The following is a 22,007-nucleotide window of genomic DNA, read 5'->3' on the forward strand; positions in this document are numbered from 1 at the left end:
CAAATATGTTTTTAATTTCCTCTGTAAGGAAAGAGGAGAGTAAATCGGTATTGTTGCTTCCTAGGTGAGTTGGCATGGGTTACTGGGCTACCCTTAACAGCCATTGCTCAAGCCAAAATACTGCTTTCTGCATTTGTTGATGAAATATAGCAATTTGGCTTGGAAGAAGAGGATGTAACTCAAGTGGAACAGCTAAGTTGGGATAAGGGATGCATTTGTGGATGTATGTGTGCATGTGTGAAATGAGAATTGTAAAAGCTTCATCCTAGCATTAATATTTTAAATTGTAAGGCCCCCACCCTTGTGTGTTCACTGTATGAATGGGCTCCACTCAGTGACTGTTGCAATGGGGCAACGCTGAGGGCTCCATTCCTGCCTTGGGAGTCTTTGCTTAGTAAAAGCCTAAGGCATAAGCAACTCCACATGCTTAAGCATCTTGCCAGCACCTGCACCAACGGATGGATGTTCCGGGGGCAGGGCCAGCATCACAGCTCCACTCAACAGCCCTTATGTGGAGCCCTCTTCCCTTGAACTAAATACTAGAAGGATGCTTAAAGAAAACACAACAGACCAAAGCCCAACAATGTATATCACAGGTTAATTTTATTTGGAATGTTACTTAGGCCTGTTCAGGCACTTTCTTTACCTTTTACATTGGCTAGGTATGTAAAAGCAAACATAGCTGTTCTTTGGATTAGGATAAATATTTAAAAAGATGATAATGCCTCAGAAATTAAGAGCAACAAAGAGTATTTTCCCAGGCTACAGTTTTTCAAGGTATCAAGACTGAACAATAGTCTAACTTGGCTATTACTCTAAGCGCCTTCATTACGTACACATATATTTAACAGTTGGACTTTAAAAGGAATGATATCCTCAAGGCAGAGGCTGGAGAGTATCCAAAAGAGATGGAGCTCAGTTGTCACCACCACACAAAGCCACCAGAATACTTTCATAATCGCCTTTTGTTTCATCCTACATGTGGAAGAACAAAGAAGAATCATGTTATGTGACCAAGAAAACAGTCTGCTACTGCTAGACATAATATAATGAAGTACAGTAATAAGACCTTTCCTGCTATGATCACACAATACCTCCCCCCTCTGACCTCTTCATGTGATGTTTTAGATCCAGAACATCACAAGGAGGCTACATGAGTAGAGGAAGAGCCCTGCTACAAGTGGCTCCTCTTCAACTCATGGAGGACAGCAGGGATGCTGATGGAGGGCTGACTTCAATAATGTGAACAAACAAATGGCTGAAGAGGGCTTGTTTCCATGGGGCTGATGGCAGCTTCACAAAGAGGAAAGTGTCCTGGCTCATCCCAGAGTTCATGGCACTGAACATACATCATTGCTAATGCTGCTCCACTGAAAGCAATGGAGTATTCTCCCAAGTTTGGGGGGGTGGAGATTCTGGAGCTACCGTATTTTTTGCTCTATAAGACTCACTTTTTCCCTCCTAAAAAGTAAGGGGAAATGTGTGTGCGTCTTATGGAGTGAATGCAGGCTGCGCAGCTATCCCAGAAGCCAAAACAGCAAGAGGGATTGCTGCTTTCACTGCGCAGCGATCCCTCTTGCTGTTCTGGCTTCTGAGATTCAGAATATTTTTTTTGTTTTCCTCCTCCAAAAACTAGGTGCGTCTTGTGGTCTGGTGTGTCTTATAGAGCGGAAAATACGGTATGTTGAGAGACTGTACCCAAGCTGTGAAAATCCTATTGTAGCCCAGCCAGTAACAGCTAAGAAGGAAGGACTGCTAGGTTTCTTAAACAGGGCTACTCAGAATGCAGTGCATACCTACAAGATGCAGTTGTGTGACATTGAAGGGAGTCTTACAGCAAAACCCTGTGTGCATCTATTCAGAAGCAATTCCCGCTGAGTTCAATGGGACTTCTAGATAAATGTGCCTAGATTGCAGCCTTGATGCTACATAATTGTTTGGAAGCCCCGAAAGTAGTTTGTCAACAGGAATAGATAAATATATATACATAAACAAGTCAGGATCTACATTTGCAAGCCAACCTGTCAGAGCTCCAGACCTAACTCTTTAGCCACTCAATCAAGTTTAGTGCAATTTAAGTTTACTGCACTTTTTAAAAGTTACATACCAAGATGGCCTGGCAGAGGGATTTGCCATACATTGACTTGTAAAATCCTTTGATCTCATTCATGTCAATCTCAGAACGTGACACCATGATCCTGTTCAGAGTTCTGTGGCGTGTTCCAGAACCCTGTTAAAAATAAATGGAAGTAAATTCACTTTATACTGTAGTCTGTTGGCAGATGAGGCCAGCACCATCCTAAGGCTAAACAAGAGGCTGGTCAGTGCCTGGATGGGTTACTGCCTGGGAGTCACATGTATGCCTCCCAGTGGTCCATGACAGGGTGAAAAGAGGAATATAAATGTAATTAAATAAATAAAACTTTAATATAGGCATTTTGATTGTAGTTGGCTTAGCACTGCTCGCCAGACTTTCCTGGTTCTATCACCACAGCTCTTAAAAGGATAAAGGATATTTCATGGGCATTCACTGCAGGCAAACAAATGTTCCTGCATATTTATTTTTCAAAATGGTGTTATGAACACATTGTAACATCAGTTTTTAAAGTGAAGGTGCAAGGACATTTGCTTCTCTGCAGTGAATAATGTCCTTTGGCCATATTCTTTGAATAAACTACTGGCACCCCACCCGCATCCCCAAAAGCCCCATTTCAGAGCTCCCCACATGCTAGCATTAAAATTGGGGTGGGAGGGATTCACCAGATGTTCTCTGGAAGTAGTAGAATTCCACAACAGGCCCAGGATCACCAATAATTTATCGTTCTCTTTGATAAATTTCAGCTCAACTAGGACTGGAGCCACAGCTGTTCCAGACATTGTCAACTTGATTCACATGTCAGAAGCTGGGAGGGGGACTATTTTGATCAATATTCTCAGGGTGCGGGGATACATCACAAATGTATTTTGTGTGTGTGTGTGTGTGTGTGTGTACACACACACACACACACACACACACTACTTGCCTAAGTAATATATTATATTATATTATATTATATTATATTATATTATATTATATTATATTGGGCCGGTCCTATTGGGAATGCTCCACTGATTAAATTACCCCCTTCATCATAAAGAGGGCCAGACCTTGGGCTTCCTTGCCTAGGGACTCTGATTTTAGCCTACCCCTTTAGAACAAGAGTTCTGCCACTAAAGTATATTTTACCTTCATTGCCAAGTGGAGCTTTTCCGCAAAGAAAGCTGGCTTGCTTGTGGCACATTTCACTGGAAATCAAACAGAACTGTGATTATTTATGACAGCAAAATAACAGAAACAAGATATGAGGGAAAGAACAGGCACAGATTGTGAAGACTTCAAACTCATTGGGCTTTAGTCACCATTGGGAGTTAATTAAACACAAATTGCAAGCCTTGGGTGCCTTGACAGAAAGGTGATATGTAAATGCAAATAAATAAATAATAATAATAATAGTCTCCGCACACCTACACCCACTGCATCCTCCATGAAATTTTTTAGGCAAGTAATGTGAATTTCACAAATTACTATATATAGTCAGGCTGAGCTCAGTTGGACTTACTTCTGAGTAGACAGGATCACACTATTGTTCACCTAATAATACTTTTTATATAAGGGGGGACAGAACTAAGAAACAGAGTTTTAACTGTGGAACAGGGTCACATACCAATTGCTGTCAGGCAGTTCTCAATGTCTCCCTTCAGCTCCAGGTCCAAAGCCTTGTTCATGTCATGCTTGCTGTACTTGGTGTATTTCTGGAAAACTGAAAACAAAGGTGTGAGGGGAAATGTAAGGCTGTGCTTGCCATGAGATATGCAATTTTCATGCATGTTCTGTGAATGCTGACAGCGCAATGTCCTATGTTACTCTTTCAAAACAGCTTTTGTTACTTTAGAAGCAGCCAACTGTAGTGTAGAAATGCAGACTTATTAACAAAGCTATGGGGGCTCCTCTGTTTATCCTTAAGCGGTCACTATTTTGCACTTTGCTGTTATGCTTTGTCCTCGCAGAACACCAAAGTGGCTGAAGCAATTCTTGACTGAATACAGGATTAAATGGCTTTCTACCTACCTCTTCGGAGGTGTGGCATGCTTCTTGTAGTGAGGATCTTAATGAAAGCATCAATATCAGTCCCCTTTCTTCTTTCTCCAGCCTCATACAAGGCCTGTGGGAATAAATTAGATTATGTAGTGTGGGAGTCCAAAATATTGTGTATAATCCGATTCAGTCAAAAGCAAACAACTGCACAGCAGAATTCAACCTGCAGGTCAAATGATTTTCTGTCCATTCTGTAAATTGACAGTACCTTAGAATTCCTGCAGTTAAGTGAACCACAGAATCACATATACACTATGGCTGAGAGCTGGTGGAATGGAAGGAGTTGCTTATTTCCTTGCTGACCATTTCCCCACTCGTATAACTCTCTCTCTCTCTCTCTCTCTCTCTCTCTCTCTCTCTCTCTCTCTCTCACACACACACACACACACACACACACACACTTACCCTTGTTTGCACCTAATACTAAGCCATGTTGTGCCCAGATAGAAACTTATGGCATGTGGCCTAGAACAATCTTCTCCCTCCCCCCATGAATGAACTCCTGGGGCACAAAGGCTACACAGAAGGGAAGAGACCCAGCCCTGCCTCACATCAGATCACTGCAGGCCCATGCCTCAGTCAGGCCCAGCCCTGCCTTTCCTCCAAGACTTGGGGGAGGACTGTTTAATGGGGGGGGGGTGTCATGTGGAACCTAGTTCTTTCCGTTACATTCTAGGGTTGCCATAATTCCAGAATTTCCTGGACATTGCCAGGATTCGGCTGTCAGAAACAGTGTCCGGGTGGAAATTGCTTTAATGTCCAGGAAAATCCAGACATAGCGCAACCCATGTTGGAAGTGTAGATTTTGGTGAACTCCCTTAAGAATAGCTCAAAAACATTTTTTTTTATTTTTGAGATCTTGCAAAACTAAAAAATTCAACAACTTTTGTGTCCAGATTTTCACCTTTTGAAATATGTCAACCCTACGTTAGAACCATCTCTTTGTGAGTCCTGAGATTTTATTAATGAAAAATTAATAAAATATTTGGGGCTTTGAGGGGAGTGGCTGGATAGATAACAGAGCTCTGGCACTATGAAATAGATCTGGTGCTCTCATTAGTCCTTGGCAAGAGGGAAAAGCTTGTGCTTCTGTGGGCATGGAGGGGAGGACATTCAGAATAGACACAAGCCAGCTCTTACCCGAGCATCATTATCGGCCAGCTCTTCATTCACATGAGGGTTTTCATCACGGTCACCCTGCAAAAGATCGAGTTCACCTGTTACCACTTTGCAGACTATAATCCTGGCTTACTACCAGCAAACAAACATTAACTTCTAGTTCTCAAAAAATCAAATTGTGCATACCTTTGCTAGGGCAACCAAAGCCTTCTGGAAGGCTCCAGATGTATCTGAGACAATGTCTTTGGTAAGATCCCTCTTATAAGCTGCAAAAAGTACAAAGCAATTAAAATAAACCTTTGAAATCCATTTTTTAACAACAAAATATTCATTGTGGTGAGATAACTCTCTCATTCCATAGTTAACTGACTGATGTTTTACACCCAATGACAGATTTCCATTGGAAATCCTATAGCACAATCCTATGCATGCTTGCTTAGACACATGTCTCACTTTGTCCAGTGGTGGAGCAGAGGCTAGGAGCCCCCACCCCAGGCACTGCTAAACTTACCGTGGCAGTGAGCTCATTTTTGAATGAGCCAATTCAAAACTCCTACGAGCACAACACCTGCGTAGCCAGTAAGTCAGGAGGGCAGCCCTACAGCTCCCTCCACCACATGAGCTGCTGCTGCATAGAATCGCAGCCTCAATGTGTTTTTATTTCTGTCTTGTTGCAAAGAGGACCTGCAAATGACGTGTGAAGAGTCCCAGTGCTTCCTTCATTTGAGAGACTGGGGAGGGGGGGCAAGAAGAAGAGAGGGACGGGGGGGGGGAATAGGTGTGATTTGCCTACATGATCCTTCTAACAAGGCATTTGAAAGGTAATATCACCAATTACAGAAGCAGATGCATACCCAGACATTATTTTCTTGTTGATGTGGCATAATTTTCACACACATTTTTATAGAGTTAGTGGAACGTTATCCATGTAGACAAACATTTGCAGCTTAGTAGCTGTTCAACGACTTTGCCTCACAGTTTAAAACTGAAGGGTTGAGTGGGGAGAGGAGAGTTCAGCATATAGTCTAGTTCCCTACAAGCCATGATCACAGTGGATGGAACACTGGATTGTTAGATTGCTGTCTGTGTTCCAAGAATGGCACAAGGCCAGATACATGCATTGCTCTTAGTTCTATACCCTGAACAAAACGCAAGAAGTTGATTTTTCTATCTTAAGATACATTGACAAAGAAAGCAGCTCCGAGCATTTTGTTCTCCCCCTTGCATAGCATTTTATATTAAACTGACAAACCCAAACACTAAGTTACCTTCATTATATGCTCTGGTGTCTTCCTTGATTTCTCTGTTGTTCCTTGATGCCATAATCTCGATTAAAATGTCTTCATCAGTTCCAAGACCCTGTATGGAAGTAAGTCAATAATATGTATTCCTCTAAAATGACTTTAATCTAAAAAGTGCATAAAGGACCCAGAACAATAAAGGAACAGGTGGTATATCCAGTCAAAATCACAGCCATGTCATGCATTCACAAAATAAGAGTTTATCTTCAACCTTGGATGCCCATATGTTGCTGGGCTACATCTCTCGTGATCCCCAGCCAGCTTAGCCAATGGTCAGGGATGATGGAAATTTGAGTTCAATGTCATCTGGCGACCCAAAGTCCATGGGACCTAATATATAATATCTGAAAGACTGCTGCCTTTCCTATAATCCCTCTCAGGCAGTAGGATTGGCAGAGAGGGGGCCTCTCCGAAGTTTGTGGGGCTGGCCCAAAATAGAACATTCTCTGTGGTAGACCCTAAGCTATTTAATCCACCACCCCAGACATCAGTCTGGCTCCTTCATTCTGTAGTTTCCATACCCTGAACTTTGGCACTGGAAATACATACACATGGACATGTATACGTACATGTATACAGTTGGACCTTTCTCAAACAGAATGCATTCCAGGAGTCCATTCGACTCCCGGAACCATTCAAAAACCAAGGCACGGCTTCCGATTGGCTGCAGGAGTGTCCTGCAGCCAATTGGAAGCCGCACCGGATGTTCAGCTTCCAAAAATCGTTCAAAAACCAGAACAGTCACTTCTGTTTTTTGATGTTTGGGAGCCGAAACATACGAGTTCCAATGTGTTCAGCAACCAAGCTATGACATATATATATATATATATATATATAGGAGTGCTTTTTTTTCTTGAAAAAAAATGTTTAGGGGTACTCTCATTTTCCTACTCATATTGAAATACTGCTCCTCAATGAGGCCAAACTTAGATTCACAGAGTGTTTAGGGATATGCGTACCCCTGCGCACTGGCGGAGGAACGGGAGTGCGGAGGGAGCGGACCACCCCTGGTACCACTATTCCACTAGGGTGCCATCGCGACAGCCCCCCGGACATGCACTGTGCACCCCCCACACACCCCAGGCATCACACCCTCACAAGCAGTGCATCATGCCCCCAGAATGCGCGTCACACCCTCACGGGCGGTGTACCACGCCCTGGGATGGGCAGTGTGACATGCCCCCAGGATGCGCACCACGCCCCCTCCTGCTCTCCGCCCCCAGTAGCGGAGCATTCAGCTTTGCCACTGCTCCTGCGTCCCCCAGAAAAAGCACTGTATGTAAGGTAAAGGTAAAAGGTATATATTTAGGACCCACCCTATTCTCTTGACTGTAATTTGTTCTAACTGATTTTACTATTGTATTTATAAACTATTGTAAATCACCCTGGAATCTCATGGTGAAGGGCTGGGCAACAACCACAGGGACCAGAAAGAAGAAATGGTCAGCCACAATCTACCTATGCAGTTTACACAACAATATTTCTGCCTGTAACTGACCTGTACATGAGTGGAGCCAATGAACTTCTTGGCCCTGCTCCACTCTCACACTTGAGGTTATACACATTTATTAGATTTGTTTTTGACTCAATAATGCTGAAGACCAGCTCTTGCTTGGGTACAAGACCCAGCTTATCCCAGTCAGCAGAGAGACCTACCTTCATGGCGTACCTGAGCTCATCAGCATCAAACTGGGCTGGAGTCTTCAGCAAACCCAGGACAACATCTTCTAGTTGGCTTTTAAGTGCTTTTTTCAAAGCGTCTTCCAGGGGCTGTAACCGAAAGCAACATCAGTGTAAACTACCCATTTAAAGAGTTATTTGGATTATAAAATAAATATCTAATCTACTTCCCCCCTTTGAGAACAATTCCCTCTCTGCCAAGAAGAATATTGTTCAAGCGTCAAACACTCCATATACTTGGCCATAGCTTCCTCTCTATACCCCATTCTCACGGGTGCTGATGGAATCTGCCTTCAGTTGTTCCTGATTCATTTATCATTCATTTATGGTTAGAAAGTGGCACGGCATTATCCCTTTCAGATTTTTTTTATTAAAAAAACACAAAGAAGCCAAGGAAAGGCCCTCCATTCAAATCAGAACCATGGTGCTGGGGGGGGGGGCCAATATCCCTCCCCCATGCCAAATCTGGGACACATTGACATCCACCTCTTCAAACCACCAAAAACCATGAGGATTTTAAAATCTCGCTTCCTTTTTCTGAAATGATGCATCATGATCTTCATGATGCAAACATGTATATACAAGATAGTTCTTCAGGGTGATCCTTTATTAGCAGCTGTACCTTTCCCTTTAACTGCTGGTAGGCAGCTTTGATCTGCTGGCGCTGGGCATTGTTTCGCTTGGTCAAAATATCAATGATGGTTGCTTCATCAACTCCTGAAATGCAAAGAAGTATTTGTAAGCTGTTGTATCACTGTGTGCAGATCATTTTTCCTAATTATAATACTGAGAGACAAATAAAGTTTCAGCCATAACTGGCCCATGTCACTTTTTTCATGAACATTTTCAGCGGTGCTGAAAAGATGGGTTTTCACTACTCATTCTTAAGCCATTCACTTATGTTTTGTCCTTACTTGCCCTGCATTTTATAATCATGCTGCTATATCTGATGTCCTATGCAGAGCTGTGAAATCAGCCCCTTCACAACACTTCATCGGGTGGCATCAAGCAAAAGAGGAAGAAACAGCAGCCAGGAGAAAATAATGACAGATTTTTAAAAGAATGTTTACAGACTATTTAAAGGGGAGAATTCTTCATTAAAGTTAGTAAAAAATGATATTTGAGTGTAGGGAAGGCATGTGTGGAAGGGGGTTCCACTGAAAATTATTGGAATAGGGAGGAGGCAGAATGAATAAATATTTGGATTTTTATAACTTTGTATTTGTAAAACCAAATAAAAATAATGTTAAAAAAAGTTTTTCGCAGAAACCTCTCCTGAGAAATGTTGGCTTGATCAGCTGTTACTTCCTTCATCCTAATAGCAATCAGCAGAGAAAGGAGAAGGCTGGAGAAAACAGGAAGTCAAACCCATTGATTTATTCAGCAATTTTGGTGTAAGATGAAACAATATTTAAACTTAATGCACACTTTTGCCAAAATTGGGTAGGCCATTTTGCTGAATATTCTCCAGGTGAAGACTGAAATTCTCCAACAACTCAGATTGGGATTAGGAAAATTTGGGGGTTTTTAACTGTAAGAAAGAAGTCAACTGAGCCCTAATTTTCCACCCAACTAAGATTTCTAATTTTGACCAAACTTTGGAACTGGAGACTATCCAGCCAGAGGCTGAAGTTTGTAGGAAAAATCTCACACATACCAGTCAGATAAAGGAGTATCGTTGAATCCCATGAACCATGATGGACATACCAGAACAATTTAGAAGACTGGGGTAACAAATTGAATGAAAAATCAGTTTCCATTGACAAACTTGGAAAAAGGACTGGTGATCTAATCTGGTCTTCAAAATAGTAGTCCTCACTATATTAGGGACATGTCAGTGGAGGACAGTTTCAAACTGCTTCCATGTGCATGATGAACAGGCCCATCTTACCTTTAGCTGTTATGGCCTTTTCCAGGGCGGCAGCATCAACAGATGGATCGAAGCTAGGATAAGCATGAACTGCAGAGCCACTTTTAGTGTTTTTCTAAATGAAACAAAAGGACTGAATGAGAAACTTACATTTGCTTTAATTTTCTATCCTCTGAGGTTCAGGATGAATTGCATTTAGAACCAGGTAACTGAAGTATAAATTACCAAAATATGCAAAATAATATATATATATATATAGCATGCTACAGTTATTCCACTGACATATTGCCCCTACATTTTCAATGACAATTAAGGCTCGGATCTAAGGGACAATTATGAGTACCAAGGATAGCATTAATTCCATATTAACTAGAGTTGCCACGTCTGGACATATACTGAATACTTCTGTCTCTAGCAGTGTCTGGGCGGAAATCGGTGAAATGTCCGGGAAAATCCAGGTGTATGGCAGCCCATGTTGCTGATTTTCCATTAAAAAGAAGCTCAAAAATGGCCTGGGGAAAGTGACCTGAAACTTAGACCCTGCTCTACAACGGAAGGCCCCCTGTATAATGTAGAAGCATGATCATGTACAAAGAACCTACATGCATAGAACAAGCTTTTCCCTTCCAGTGCATAGAAGGTGGCAAAGACAGGCAAATAGGGACATGACAAAGGGGGTGTGGCCAACAAGTGATGGACAGTGCATGAAAGGGGCTCTTGCTTAAGCAGCAATGTCAAGACACTTTGACATGCCACACCCATGTTCTGAAATCTATTTGTGTTGACACCCTAATACGAATTCATTCTCCCACAGGCCAAAAGGTATCACCCACACAAAGAGGGATGGATTTGCAAACTTAGGGAAACTCCAAGGTTTGCAAAAGTATAAAATATATTTAAGGAAAAACACCCCAATGAAGACTGAGCATTGTTTAGTGGGTATAGACCAATGGCTGCCTGATGCTGGCAGTGGGAGTGGGGATAATGCATTCTGGAAAATGGTACAGATGGCTGGCTGGCAGGAATCCTGAACAGCAGCATATTCCACATTGGAACATTTTGTTGCAGACCCTGTGTGATTAACTCTGTCTTCTACTTTTCTTTTTTTATGCACATATTGTTTGAAAAATCTTACCACGTATTGTGGTTCATCATTTTCAATAAACCAGGCCTGTTTCAGAAACTCTTGCACAAAAGCCATGTTGTTTCAAGGTTCTGCAGGGAGAAAGCAAGGATTATAATGAAATGTTACAGCAGTCTCTTTTCATGTTTTCTAAGGTCAATAATCATCTATATTGTCAGGGCTTTCTGAAAGCCATGAAAAGATTAATGTTTCCCAACAGCCCTCTGAAGCAAATGAGACTATGACATTCTCATTCTATACTGGGAGGAGGGTGACTAGGTCAAAAAGATCACATATGCTTCTCACATGCTGATTTTAGCATTGGCACAAAGGGATAGGTGGAGGGGTCAAATTCTGTTTCTCTCAATTTCTCATTTTTCCAATCTTAAATTCAGTTCTCAGTTTAGAAAATTCATCAGCATTTGGGTGAGAATTTCTCCTAATGTTACATTTTTTGGCATGATATTTTGCCCAATATACACATTTTTGCAAAACAATTTTTTGTAGTATGGTGCATGTTATGTATTTTATTTTTACTAATATATACATTTATATGCACAGTTTACTCCAGTACATGCAATTTTGTACACATCACGCAGCTAAGAACTACATTGCAAAATTCAGAGTGATGCGGATTTGGAAGGGTGGCTGTGTTTTAGTTCACTGAATTTTGTATGATTGCCTTTAAATACAAACTGAATTGAATTTCTCCCCCATCCCTTCTTGGCAGTGCTACTTCCATAGAGGAAGTGCCCAGCCCAAACATAGCATATGAGTCACACACCACTTCTAAGATGAAGTGAGAGAGGCAGAAGGAAGCCAGGGGTTCACTAAAAGAGACCCATGGGCCGCCAGAAGGCCATCCCCACGCTGGACCTTCCTTAGGGACACAAACAAGGCATATTCAGAGAAGGCCCATTGAAATCATTGGGCAAAAGTTAGTTATAACCACCGTTAGTCCATTGGTTTAATTAGGTATAGTCCTGGCATGATTTAATCAGATACAACCCATAGTATATTCTTATTTCTTACACATACACACCGTATCACTAGAGTTTGGGGAGGCAGTAATAGGGTAGTAAAACAATCCTCAGCTTCATGCAACAGAGGAGGAACTCAGGCTCAGAAGCACTTACTCAAAACCACTAAGCTGGGCTGAGATAAGATTTGAGAGGTTAAGAAATCAAGATTCAATACTTTTAATCTTCTTGGTTCAATCACATTTCCATTCAGATATTATTTCAGCCAAGTCCTTCTTTTAGTGTTACTTATTTATTTTGGTACTTTGTGAAAGACTAATTTCCCATTGAATTCCAAAAATAGGACAGCTAGAAAGTTTGTCACCAGTGGCCTACTTGAAGGGCGTTCCAGTGATGCAAAGTTTGCCGGAAGTAAGCAGGATGTATCCAGGGACTGGCCACGAAGGTACCACCAAATAACCTTTTATATCTCATCTCTCTGGTGGTTTTCACACGACAGTTTATTCCATTTCCCCAGTCCCCTAAGTGCTAATCTCCATGTTATGTTCCACAAGACCACAGGAGTCAACTCCTTGGGGCCGAGGAGGCCTCCCCCCCCACAAAGTTAATGGGCATTGCCCTGTACCAAACAAAGAAGAGGGGCTAACTAAATGGATGGACTATGCCAAAATGGCAAAATGGGTGGGTGTAATAAGAAACCAAGAGGAAAACAAAATATTAAAAAGTGGGGAACATCTGAAAAATTCTGGCACACAAGTAAGTTCATTAGTAGGGTTAACTTAAATCAAGTAGTTAAAATTATCATTAAGAGAAAAGGAAGAATAACTTAAAAATGGAGTAAAGTGGAAAATGCAGTGTTAAAATTTTAAATTAGAAAAGAAACCACAAAAGTGGGAGAGGGGAGTCATATATATAATTGTACTGGATGTATGTGTTTGCAAGGTGTGTACTTGTAAACTTTTGAAAACTGAAAATAAAAACATATGTTAAAAGTTAATGAGCATTGCCATTCAAATGGTGTGCATGTGTCACATCTTGCTAGGCACCCCCAATATTTTATTCAAGTTGCCACCCCTGCAGAACACATACAGTAAAGGCCACTTCTGGAAATCTAGTGGAATATGGTGGAAGCTCAGCACTCATTTCCATGTTAATCCATTTGCAAGCCCATTAACCCAGAAAACTGTGAGAATAAAGTGGGGCTAGACAATGTACCACCAGTACAGTATATAGGTCTTTCCTGCTATTTTCATGAGTGAATCAGAGAGGAATCACTGGTGAAATTTAGCTCAACCTGCTGGTATATCAGTCAAAAAGCCATGGCTCCATAGTACTGCCATGTGAAAGGAGTGTTAGAAAATGGAACTGAAGTGCTAGCAATCAGGAAAAGTAATGCAGTGCTCTGCATGTCTGGCTGCCCCCTGTGCCACCAGCCAGGTCGGAAGTTGCTCTGCATGCTTTGCAGTTTATACAAGACAGCTGCCCTCAATGCAGCGCTGGCAAACACACAAATCCAGCTAGTTAGATGTATAAAACCAAGAGTTCCAAAGCCATGTTTTGGGGATCATTGCAAAAAACCAGAGTTCACATGCAATACTTGCATAACAAGAGGAATAATCCTGTGTCTACAAAAATGTAACCTGATACAAAGGCTTAAGTATATTTCAAAGAGCCTCTTTTGCAACATTCCAACGTGTTTACTAAGAAATAAATCATATGATGTTTAATGCCACTTTATCAAAAGTAGGCATACACCAGATCAAGTATATCAAAGTACTCTCACAAGGACACAGCTATTTTGGGCATTTCATGTCCCATAGGCAATCTCCCCTCATGTCCAGAATGCATCAAAATCTTGAAAAACTTGTCCCTTGACTCAAAAGAACTACCAAGCAGAAAGAAACAGCCCCACCCTCTTTTGAAAGCAGTTGTGGAAAGTATGAATAGACTAGGGGTGAGATTCTGCAGCTCTTACTCATACATACACCCTCAGGAGGAGCAGTCTGCAATTTTAAAAAAGGAAGGAGACTAATTACTGGCTCCCCTGCCTTCTTTCTTGAAGGAGAGCTCACATTTTAATTTCATACCTAGGTAATGTTTGCAAGAAGTGACAACTTGGCTGTTATTAAAACAGTTAAGCAACGTCATAACCACAGGGTGCATGTTTTTCAAAAAAAGTTTCCATACAAGGAAGTCACATTTCCCCCCCTCTTAACTCACTCTTTGGTGGTTAAAAATAATTCAGTTTTCCATGGTCACACACATCCACACAAAAGCCAGTCCTAAAAGAGCTAGTTTTAGACAAACTAAAAAAAAAAACCTGCATTGGCAGCTTTAGAAGTATTGCTGCTTTTTCACAATCCCCCCCCCCGAAAAAATACAGCAAGCAAACAACTTTTTTAAACAGACTAAAGCCTTGTTCCTAAGCACATTTGGTTGAAAATAAGTACGTAATACCTGAAAGTAAATTTGCACAGGATGTCAGCCCATAAGTTACACATTTCTACAACTAACAAGCAGTAAAGAGCAAGGAATGAAGAAGCCATACCTTTTGATTTCCAAACTCAGAAAGACTCTTTTTTGCTCTGGAAAACTACAGACTGGAAGAATCAGGCTGCCGACTTGTGGTTTTTATAAAGCTACCAGGAAGCCACACCTAGCAACCAATGCTTACTTCTACAACTCAAATGATTGGTTGCCTGGTGGGGGAAGGCTAAGAATCTAGGCAAAACTCACACCCAAACATTTTGGAAACAAACTGTCCACTGCAGTGAAGAAACAGATCAGTGAGCTAATGCTGAAACTGCTAGAACCAGATGAATAACTGAGATGGCTGAATCCTGAGACATTGAAGTCAATGGTGTTAACAACTAAGCTGCAAATTAGACACTCTTAACTGTTCAAAAATTAACAGATTACTCAAACTGGTAACCCGTTTAGGATTGCCATGTCAAAGTCAGTTTCTTTTTTGTACTGTTAAAAGCAGTTTCTTTGTAGACTGCCATTATTGTCATGGTTCATATACCCAAATGAGCACAGAAATATGCCACATGCATGCACACTCTGCCATAGGCTGGTTCACACCATCCTGTTCCAGGATGGACCTGCACTGTACATAAGTGGCTGCTACATGCATGGCTGGCTCAAGGCATCCACCCATTATGATTTTCATACATGAAGAAGGATATTGATGATTGGTAAGCCATTCAGCCCTTCCTCTGGAAAAGATCCAGCCAGTGTGGGTTGTGAGCACAGGCATAGAGTCAAATGCAAACAAGTGAGATACTAGACACCTGAATGAATAGACTGGACAGATTAATGGGTAGGGGAGAAACATTTTTACTAGAATGACTTTTCTTTAAATAATCCCCTCTCTAGATCATCAACAAGAATGATCCATATGTTTGATGTTACTGAGGAAATCAGCAGGGAACAAGGTGGCACAGCAGGAATTGAATCCTTATTTATCAGCTGAGCAGGATTAAAGCCCTGTGCTAAAGCACCCTTTGAAGCAGTTTGCTCACTTGCTTAAACTGGTCAACAATGGCCACTCATTGGTGGGCAAGGTTCGCGACCTAGCGCCAGCCCTGCCATCCTCTTGAAGGCACACCACTCCACTGGCTGTTGCTCCTTTCCCTTGGTCACAGCGATGCTTGCTGGGGTTCCTGCCAAACCCAAAATTCAAATTTGACCTATCCGCGGCGGTTTCAGGGGCAGGGTAAGAGGAGTGGACTGTGTTGGAGCAGGCTTCACTCTGGTCCGCTCCTAAAGTGGGAAAGAGGGCCAGAGCTGGTGCCAGAAGAGCAGTCGGCCCCCAGAGCCCACCCAGCCCTCCTCCTAATTTTATCCTTCTTTACAGGCTAACCTTTCTCCTTTCCAGGTCCATGGGCGTTACTACAGTCGGACGATGGTTGCTGTTTTTCTCAGAGCCAGGAAGGAATATCCCCTGCTCTGCGGGTTTTGCCTTTCCTGTAGCAATTGTCACAGCTTTGGCAATTTAAGGCCTTGGGTGGAATCCTTTAGTCTAACAGTCAAAGAAGGGGTGATGTGGTGACTCACCCCTTTTGTGGCGGTGATATCAGGGTTCCCCATTAGAGGGGTTCTGAGGGGAGTCTCTGACCACAAGCACACAGCAGTGGGCTATAGAACTCTCCTCAGCAATCTGGAAGGGGGCCAGCTGTGTAAATGCATGTTTTGCAATGTCCCCATATTCCCAATTGACCCTGTCTTGCCTCAGACTCCCAGTAAGGGGCTGAGAGGGATACACGCTCAATGCCTAAGCCAGGCATGGCCAAACCTGGCCCTCCAGCTGTTTTGGGACAATTCCCACCATCCCTGACCACTTGTCCTATTAGCTAGGGATGATGGGAGTCAAAACAGCTGGAGGGCCAAGTTTGGCATTGCCTGGCCTAAGCCAAGGTTTCCTACATCTGAAATGTAATAAAGTTGTGGTCATTTTAATCCCAAATATGTTGTCATGTCTACTCCTTGATCCTGAGGTATGGCTCCGGGGGGGGGGGGCTATGCCTGGTCACGCAATTACATCATTGGCAATGGAATAGCCGTTGCTGTGTATATTACCTGAATTATTTGAAGTCTTTCTTCAGCTTTCTGTACTGGATATATAAAAGTACATTCAGGTGTTTACACATTTCAGGCTGTGGTGAATCCATGTACAGTGGTACCTCGGGTTACATATGCTTCAGGTTACATACGCTTCAGGTTACAGACTCCACTAACCCAGAAATAGTGCTTCAGGTTAAGAACTTTGCTTCAGGATGAGAACAGAAATCATGCTCCGGCGGTGCAGCAGCAGCGGGAGGCCCCATTAGCTAAAGTGGTGCTTCAGGTTAAGAACAGTTTCAGGTTAAGAACGGACCTCCAGAACGAATTAAGTACTTAACCCGAGGTACCACTGTACTCAATAATTGTTGCATGCTATGTGTGCACACAATGATACCATCTGATGAAGCGGGACTTCTTATGGTGGTGGAAGGAGGTGCCATCTGGAAGCAAGCATGTTCTGGATAAGTGTGCCTTTGCCAACCTTGGTGCCTTCCAGAAGTTTTGGAACATTTCTCATCAGCCCCAGCCAGCACAGCTTGTTCAAAACATCTGGAGGGCACCAGGTGGGCCAAGACTGCTCTAGTGATAGCCCTCTGCTACTATTTCACCTCCTGTGAATAGGGCAACACAATTCGGAGGGACATTTGGGCTCAACAGTTTACCTAGTCCCCTACCGCTACCCCTCCACTTGATGTGATATGCTAGGATAGCCCATTTCAGTAGAAGGGCTGGGTCCCAAAATACAGGAGTATGTACAGAGTATCGTTTCCACACACTGAACAGCTGCAGTCTCCCCATCTGCTGTTTTCTGCCCACACCCAGGTAGAATCCAGGATCAGTTTGCTATGCACTCTAGCCCAAGTTGAGCCAACACCCACTTTCTCCACCCTATTCACAGGTGTTGAAATTTCTGGGCTTAATGTAGCAATTTTAAGGGGTATGCAAGCAATAATGCTCTCTTGACAGCATCTCTCCTCTTGGGGGCTGTTATTTCTCCTCAGGTGTTGCCTCAGATCAACACCTGCTAGTGAAATGTTATATTCAGTCCTGCAGTCACTCTCTGCCATACCAATCTGCCATACCAAGCAACATAGCCACCTTGACTCAGTTTAAGCTATTGAGGGTGACCAAGCTATTGAGGGTGTGCATCAGAGCCTCCCTTTAATTCAGGGCTGGGGAACCTTTTAGGCTCCATGGGCCAGATCCTTATCAGGAGCTGCTTCTCAGGCCTAATTTGACAGCTGGGTGGGGCTGCCCAACTGTAAAAATCCCTTGTGCTCCAATGTCAAAGGCTTAAGGGGAAGTGGGAAGAGACCTGCAATGCCCTTTTCAAGTCTCCTTCCACTTCCCTTTTATGTCTTAGACACTAGAGACTTAAAGAGGGAGGGGGAAAACTTGACCAGGGAGAAGAGTTGACCAGGGAGAAGAGTCGGCGGAAGAAGACTGGAAGAAATTTAAGGACTATTTACAGAAATATTGTAAAATTAATGAATGTTAGAATGATGTCGGATAGAAATTAAGTGGTTTCCAGCTGTAATGTTTTGAGTGATATGGGGGGGAAAGGTGCAGAAATAGGCTAAAAATTACTGATAAGGATTTGCTGAACTAACAATTTGAACCGGAATACAAAAAAGGGAGATACGAGGAGGTCGGGAAAATATGTTAATGAAAAATAAGTATTGTGAACTTTATGTGTTTTTAAACTTTTTTGTATTTTTCTTATTTTTGTTATTTTTTTCTTTTTGATTCTTTTTTATTGTATTAACTTTGAAAACTTTAATAAATATCTTTTTTAAAAAAAAGAAAAGAAAAACTTGCAAAAGGCTTTAAGACAACCACCATGCTCCCAGTTGCCCCATGCTCCTGTTTGCAGGGCCGCAGCCTGGAAGGAGGCAGTTGATGCGCGCACACGCGCACACACACACACACACACACGAGAACTAACTCACCTCACTCAAAATGGAGGGAGACAAGACTTTTAGTTTGTGACATATCAGCTTCTAGTTAAGAAGAGCTTGGTGGTGGTTGATTTTTTAAAAAATGATCACAACTGCACCCCTCAAAAGAGTTAAGTCTCCAGATGCTGTCTCCTTTATCTGCCCAACCCTGCTCCTGGGAGGGTTTTTAAAAATCCATATCTTTTCTGCTAAAGACCACAATCCTATACACACTTAACTGGGGAAGTAAGTGCTATTGAGCACAGTGGAGCTTACAATTAAATTAGCCTAGATTTGTGCTGCAGGTGATCCTGAAGAAAACCTACCTGGAAGATCAGTTCCACCCATACCAACCAAACTGCATTCATTGGGGAGGCTCTGTTAGAAATTCTGTCCCCACTTGTAGATTTGAGATGTGGTGGCATAGGGTTGGCTGAATATGAATTTTCACTGGTTCTGTACTATTTTACTTGGATTGTTGTTTAATGCTTTCAGAATGTAGGTGTGATTGTATTATTATTATTATTATGTTGTTGTTGTTGTTGTTGCATTGTTTCTGTGAAGGGCGGGCAACAAATATAGAATAAGAATAAGAAATCAGAGCAAGTTTCCACTCTGCTTAGAACAATCTGCATATCTTTAGCCTGGCCCTGACAAGGAGCAGCATCTGTGACTCAGAGGCACTCCCCCACGGCCTCTCCTTCCTTCTGGGGGAATAAGAAACTGCTTTCTTTGGTCTGCTACACATTCCAGCATTCCTTTTGCCAGCTCATCTTTGCAGCCCATCAGACTCTTGCTATTGCCAGGCTTAGTGTCTACGTAGCTCATTTCTTATGCTGAGATCTAGGAGTCCAGTCTATTGTGAGTGTGTGGATGACATGCATTGTGTCCTGTGAAACTAGAGAGGGAAAAGTAACAAACTAGATGGATCATTCCCTGTGCTACTTCTGCAAATGAAAACCTTCCCATTATCTAGCAACCAGAAGAGATACTGCAGTGCAATCCTGTAGCCATTTTCAGTGTCAAGGCTGCTGGCTGCTGTGTTTCATCTGCCACTGCAGTCAAACCCCTGTCTGAGGAAAGACCCCTGGTAGGGGAAGTGCTGCAGAATCAGGTCTGCTTAAAGATTTTGCCTGGGAGAATACGTGGATATCATGATGGCATTGATGTCATCACCACATGCTGATTGATGCCTTAAATAAATGGGTGCTGGGGTGGAAGGCATCAGCATGCAGCACCGTGATTGGTTGCTGTTGGAGAGTTGATCGAGGGAGCTGCAAGGATGTCTTTCAATGCTGTTATGCTCTGTCTTGTTTCTACTTGCGTTGTTTTGCTTTCTACTTTGCAGCTGGGAGTTCATAAGATCACACCCATGTTATGCCTGTGCAACTGGTGTAGCTGCAGCATAGCCAGGGGTGCCAACCTGAATAAAATATTGGGGGAGCAGGTAAGCCCCGCCCCACATAATTGATCACATGATGTGGTGCATACCTACCATTTGAATGGCAATGCCCATCAACTTTGTGGGCCCCCAGCCTCCTCAAATGTTTTATTGGGGTGTGAAGACCCCTCGGCTCCATGGAGTTGGCTCCTCTGAGCGTAGGAACTACCGTACTAGCAAGAGCATAAGAAGAAGGTAAATTATTAAAATTGCTTAATTTGAAGTTATTTGCAGACATCACATGTCTGCCTAAGTCATCTACCATTTCATTCAAGGTGACAGAAAAAGTGTTTCAGATATTGGGCAAGCAGCTAATAATTAACAGGTTTATATGAACCTTTTAATGAGGGTGAAAGAGGAGAGCGCAAAATATGGTCTGAAGCTCAACATCAAAAAACGAAGATCATGGCCACTGGGCCCATCACCTCCTGGCAAATAGAAGGGGAAGAAATGGAGGCAGTGAGAGATTTTACTTTCTTGGGCTCCATGATCACTGCAGATGGTGACAGCAGCCACGGAATTAAAAGACGCCTGCTTCTTGGGAGAAGGGCAATGACAGGCCTAGACAGCATCTTGAGAAGTAGAGACGTCACCTTGCCAACAAAGGTCCGTATAGTTAAAGCCATGGTTTTCCCAGTAGTGATGTATGGAAGTGAGAGCTGGACCATAAAGAAGGCTGATTGCCGAAGAATTGATGCTTTTGAATTATGGTGCTGGAGAAGACTCTTGAGAGTCCCATGGACTGCAAGAAGATCAAACGCATCCATTCTTAAGGAAATCAGCCCTGAGTGCTCACTGGAAGGACAGATCGTGAAGCTGAGGCTCCAGTACTTTGGCCACCTCATGAGAAGAGAAGACTCCCTGGAGAAGACACTGATGCTGGGAAAGATGGAGGGCACAAGGAGAAGGGGGCGACAGAGGACGAGATGGTTGGATAGTGTTTTCGAGGTTACCAGCATGAGTTTGACCAAACTGCGGGAAGTAGTGGAGGACAGAGGTGCCTGGCGTGCTCTGGTCCATGGGGTCACGAAGAGTCGGACACGACTAAACGACTAAACAACAACAACATGAATTACCACTTCAGCTAAATCGTTCATGACATCTGGCCATTTTTATGGTCAAAACCAGCAACATTGCCCTCCAGGTTAAAAAAAAAATGTGGTGAATAATAATCACAGGTTGCTATAGACTAGAGGTTTAGGCATGACATGATAGCATCTCAGAGTGCCTACAGAAACCTTACAAGTTTTTCTGGCTGGTTGCAAAATAGCTCTTTGTGTGGGATGTGCTCTTCCCTAGTTGCAGTTATGAAAGAATTTCCAGCGAAAGCTGACTTGGATGGCGTCATAGGCCCCAAAGGAAGGAAAACATGAAGCTCCTTGTGGTCAAATGATCTGCCCTGCAGCACTGCCAGAAGAAAGCAATTGCTGGCTTTATAGGGAGATAGTCCATAAATGGATGCCTGAAAAGCCTCCCAAACAGGGGCAATCAACAGTGCCAGGAAACTTGCAACTTTGACTGTTATGTCAAAGGTAGTATATTTGAAAGTACATTTTTTCTTACCTTTTTCTTACTTAGCATGTGACAAGCTGAACTTTCTGAATACCGTATTTTTCGCACTATAGGACGCACTTTTCCCCCTCCAAAAATGAAGGGGAAATGTGTGTGCGTCCTATGGTGCGAATGCAGGCTTTCGCTGAAGCCTGGAGAGCGAGAGGGGTCGGTGCGCACCGACCCCTCTAGCTCTCCAGGCTTCAGGAGAGCCCCACCGCCAGCCCCACAAGCTCGGGGGACAGCGGGAGAGGCGCAGCGCGCCCTTCCTGCTGTCCCCCGACTTGGCTAGAAGGCTGGCGGG

The 22,007-nt window shown here is 42.9% G+C and overlaps 1 protein-coding gene across 1 annotated transcript; it reads right to left on the minus strand.

Moving 5' to 3' along the window:
* Positions 1 to 586: 586 nt before the first annotated feature.
* On the minus strand, positions 587 to 14,884 carry ANXA1 (annexin A1). The gene is made up of 13 exons (XM_053408299.1): positions 14,757 to 14,884; positions 11,241 to 11,320; positions 10,127 to 10,220; positions 8,858 to 8,952; positions 8,212 to 8,325; positions 6,523 to 6,613; positions 5,441 to 5,520; positions 5,276 to 5,332; positions 4,109 to 4,202; positions 3,705 to 3,800; positions 3,227 to 3,285; positions 2,108 to 2,230; positions 587 to 975 (listed from the first exon to the last, which is right to left on the minus strand). The coding sequence occupies exons 2-13, from the start codon at positions 11,304 to 11,306 to the stop codon at positions 916 to 918; spliced, it is 1,029 nt and encodes a 342-aa protein (XP_053264274.1). The 5' UTR covers positions 11,307 to 11,320; positions 14,757 to 14,884; the 3' UTR covers positions 587 to 915.
* Positions 14,885 to 22,007: the final 7,123 nt, after the last annotated feature.

This window comes from Podarcis raffonei, chromosome 11, assembly GCF_027172205.1.
Source record: "Podarcis raffonei isolate rPodRaf1 chromosome 11, rPodRaf1.pri, whole genome shotgun sequence".
Taxonomy (NCBI): domain Eukaryota; kingdom Metazoa; phylum Chordata; class Lepidosauria; order Squamata; family Lacertidae; genus Podarcis; species Podarcis raffonei.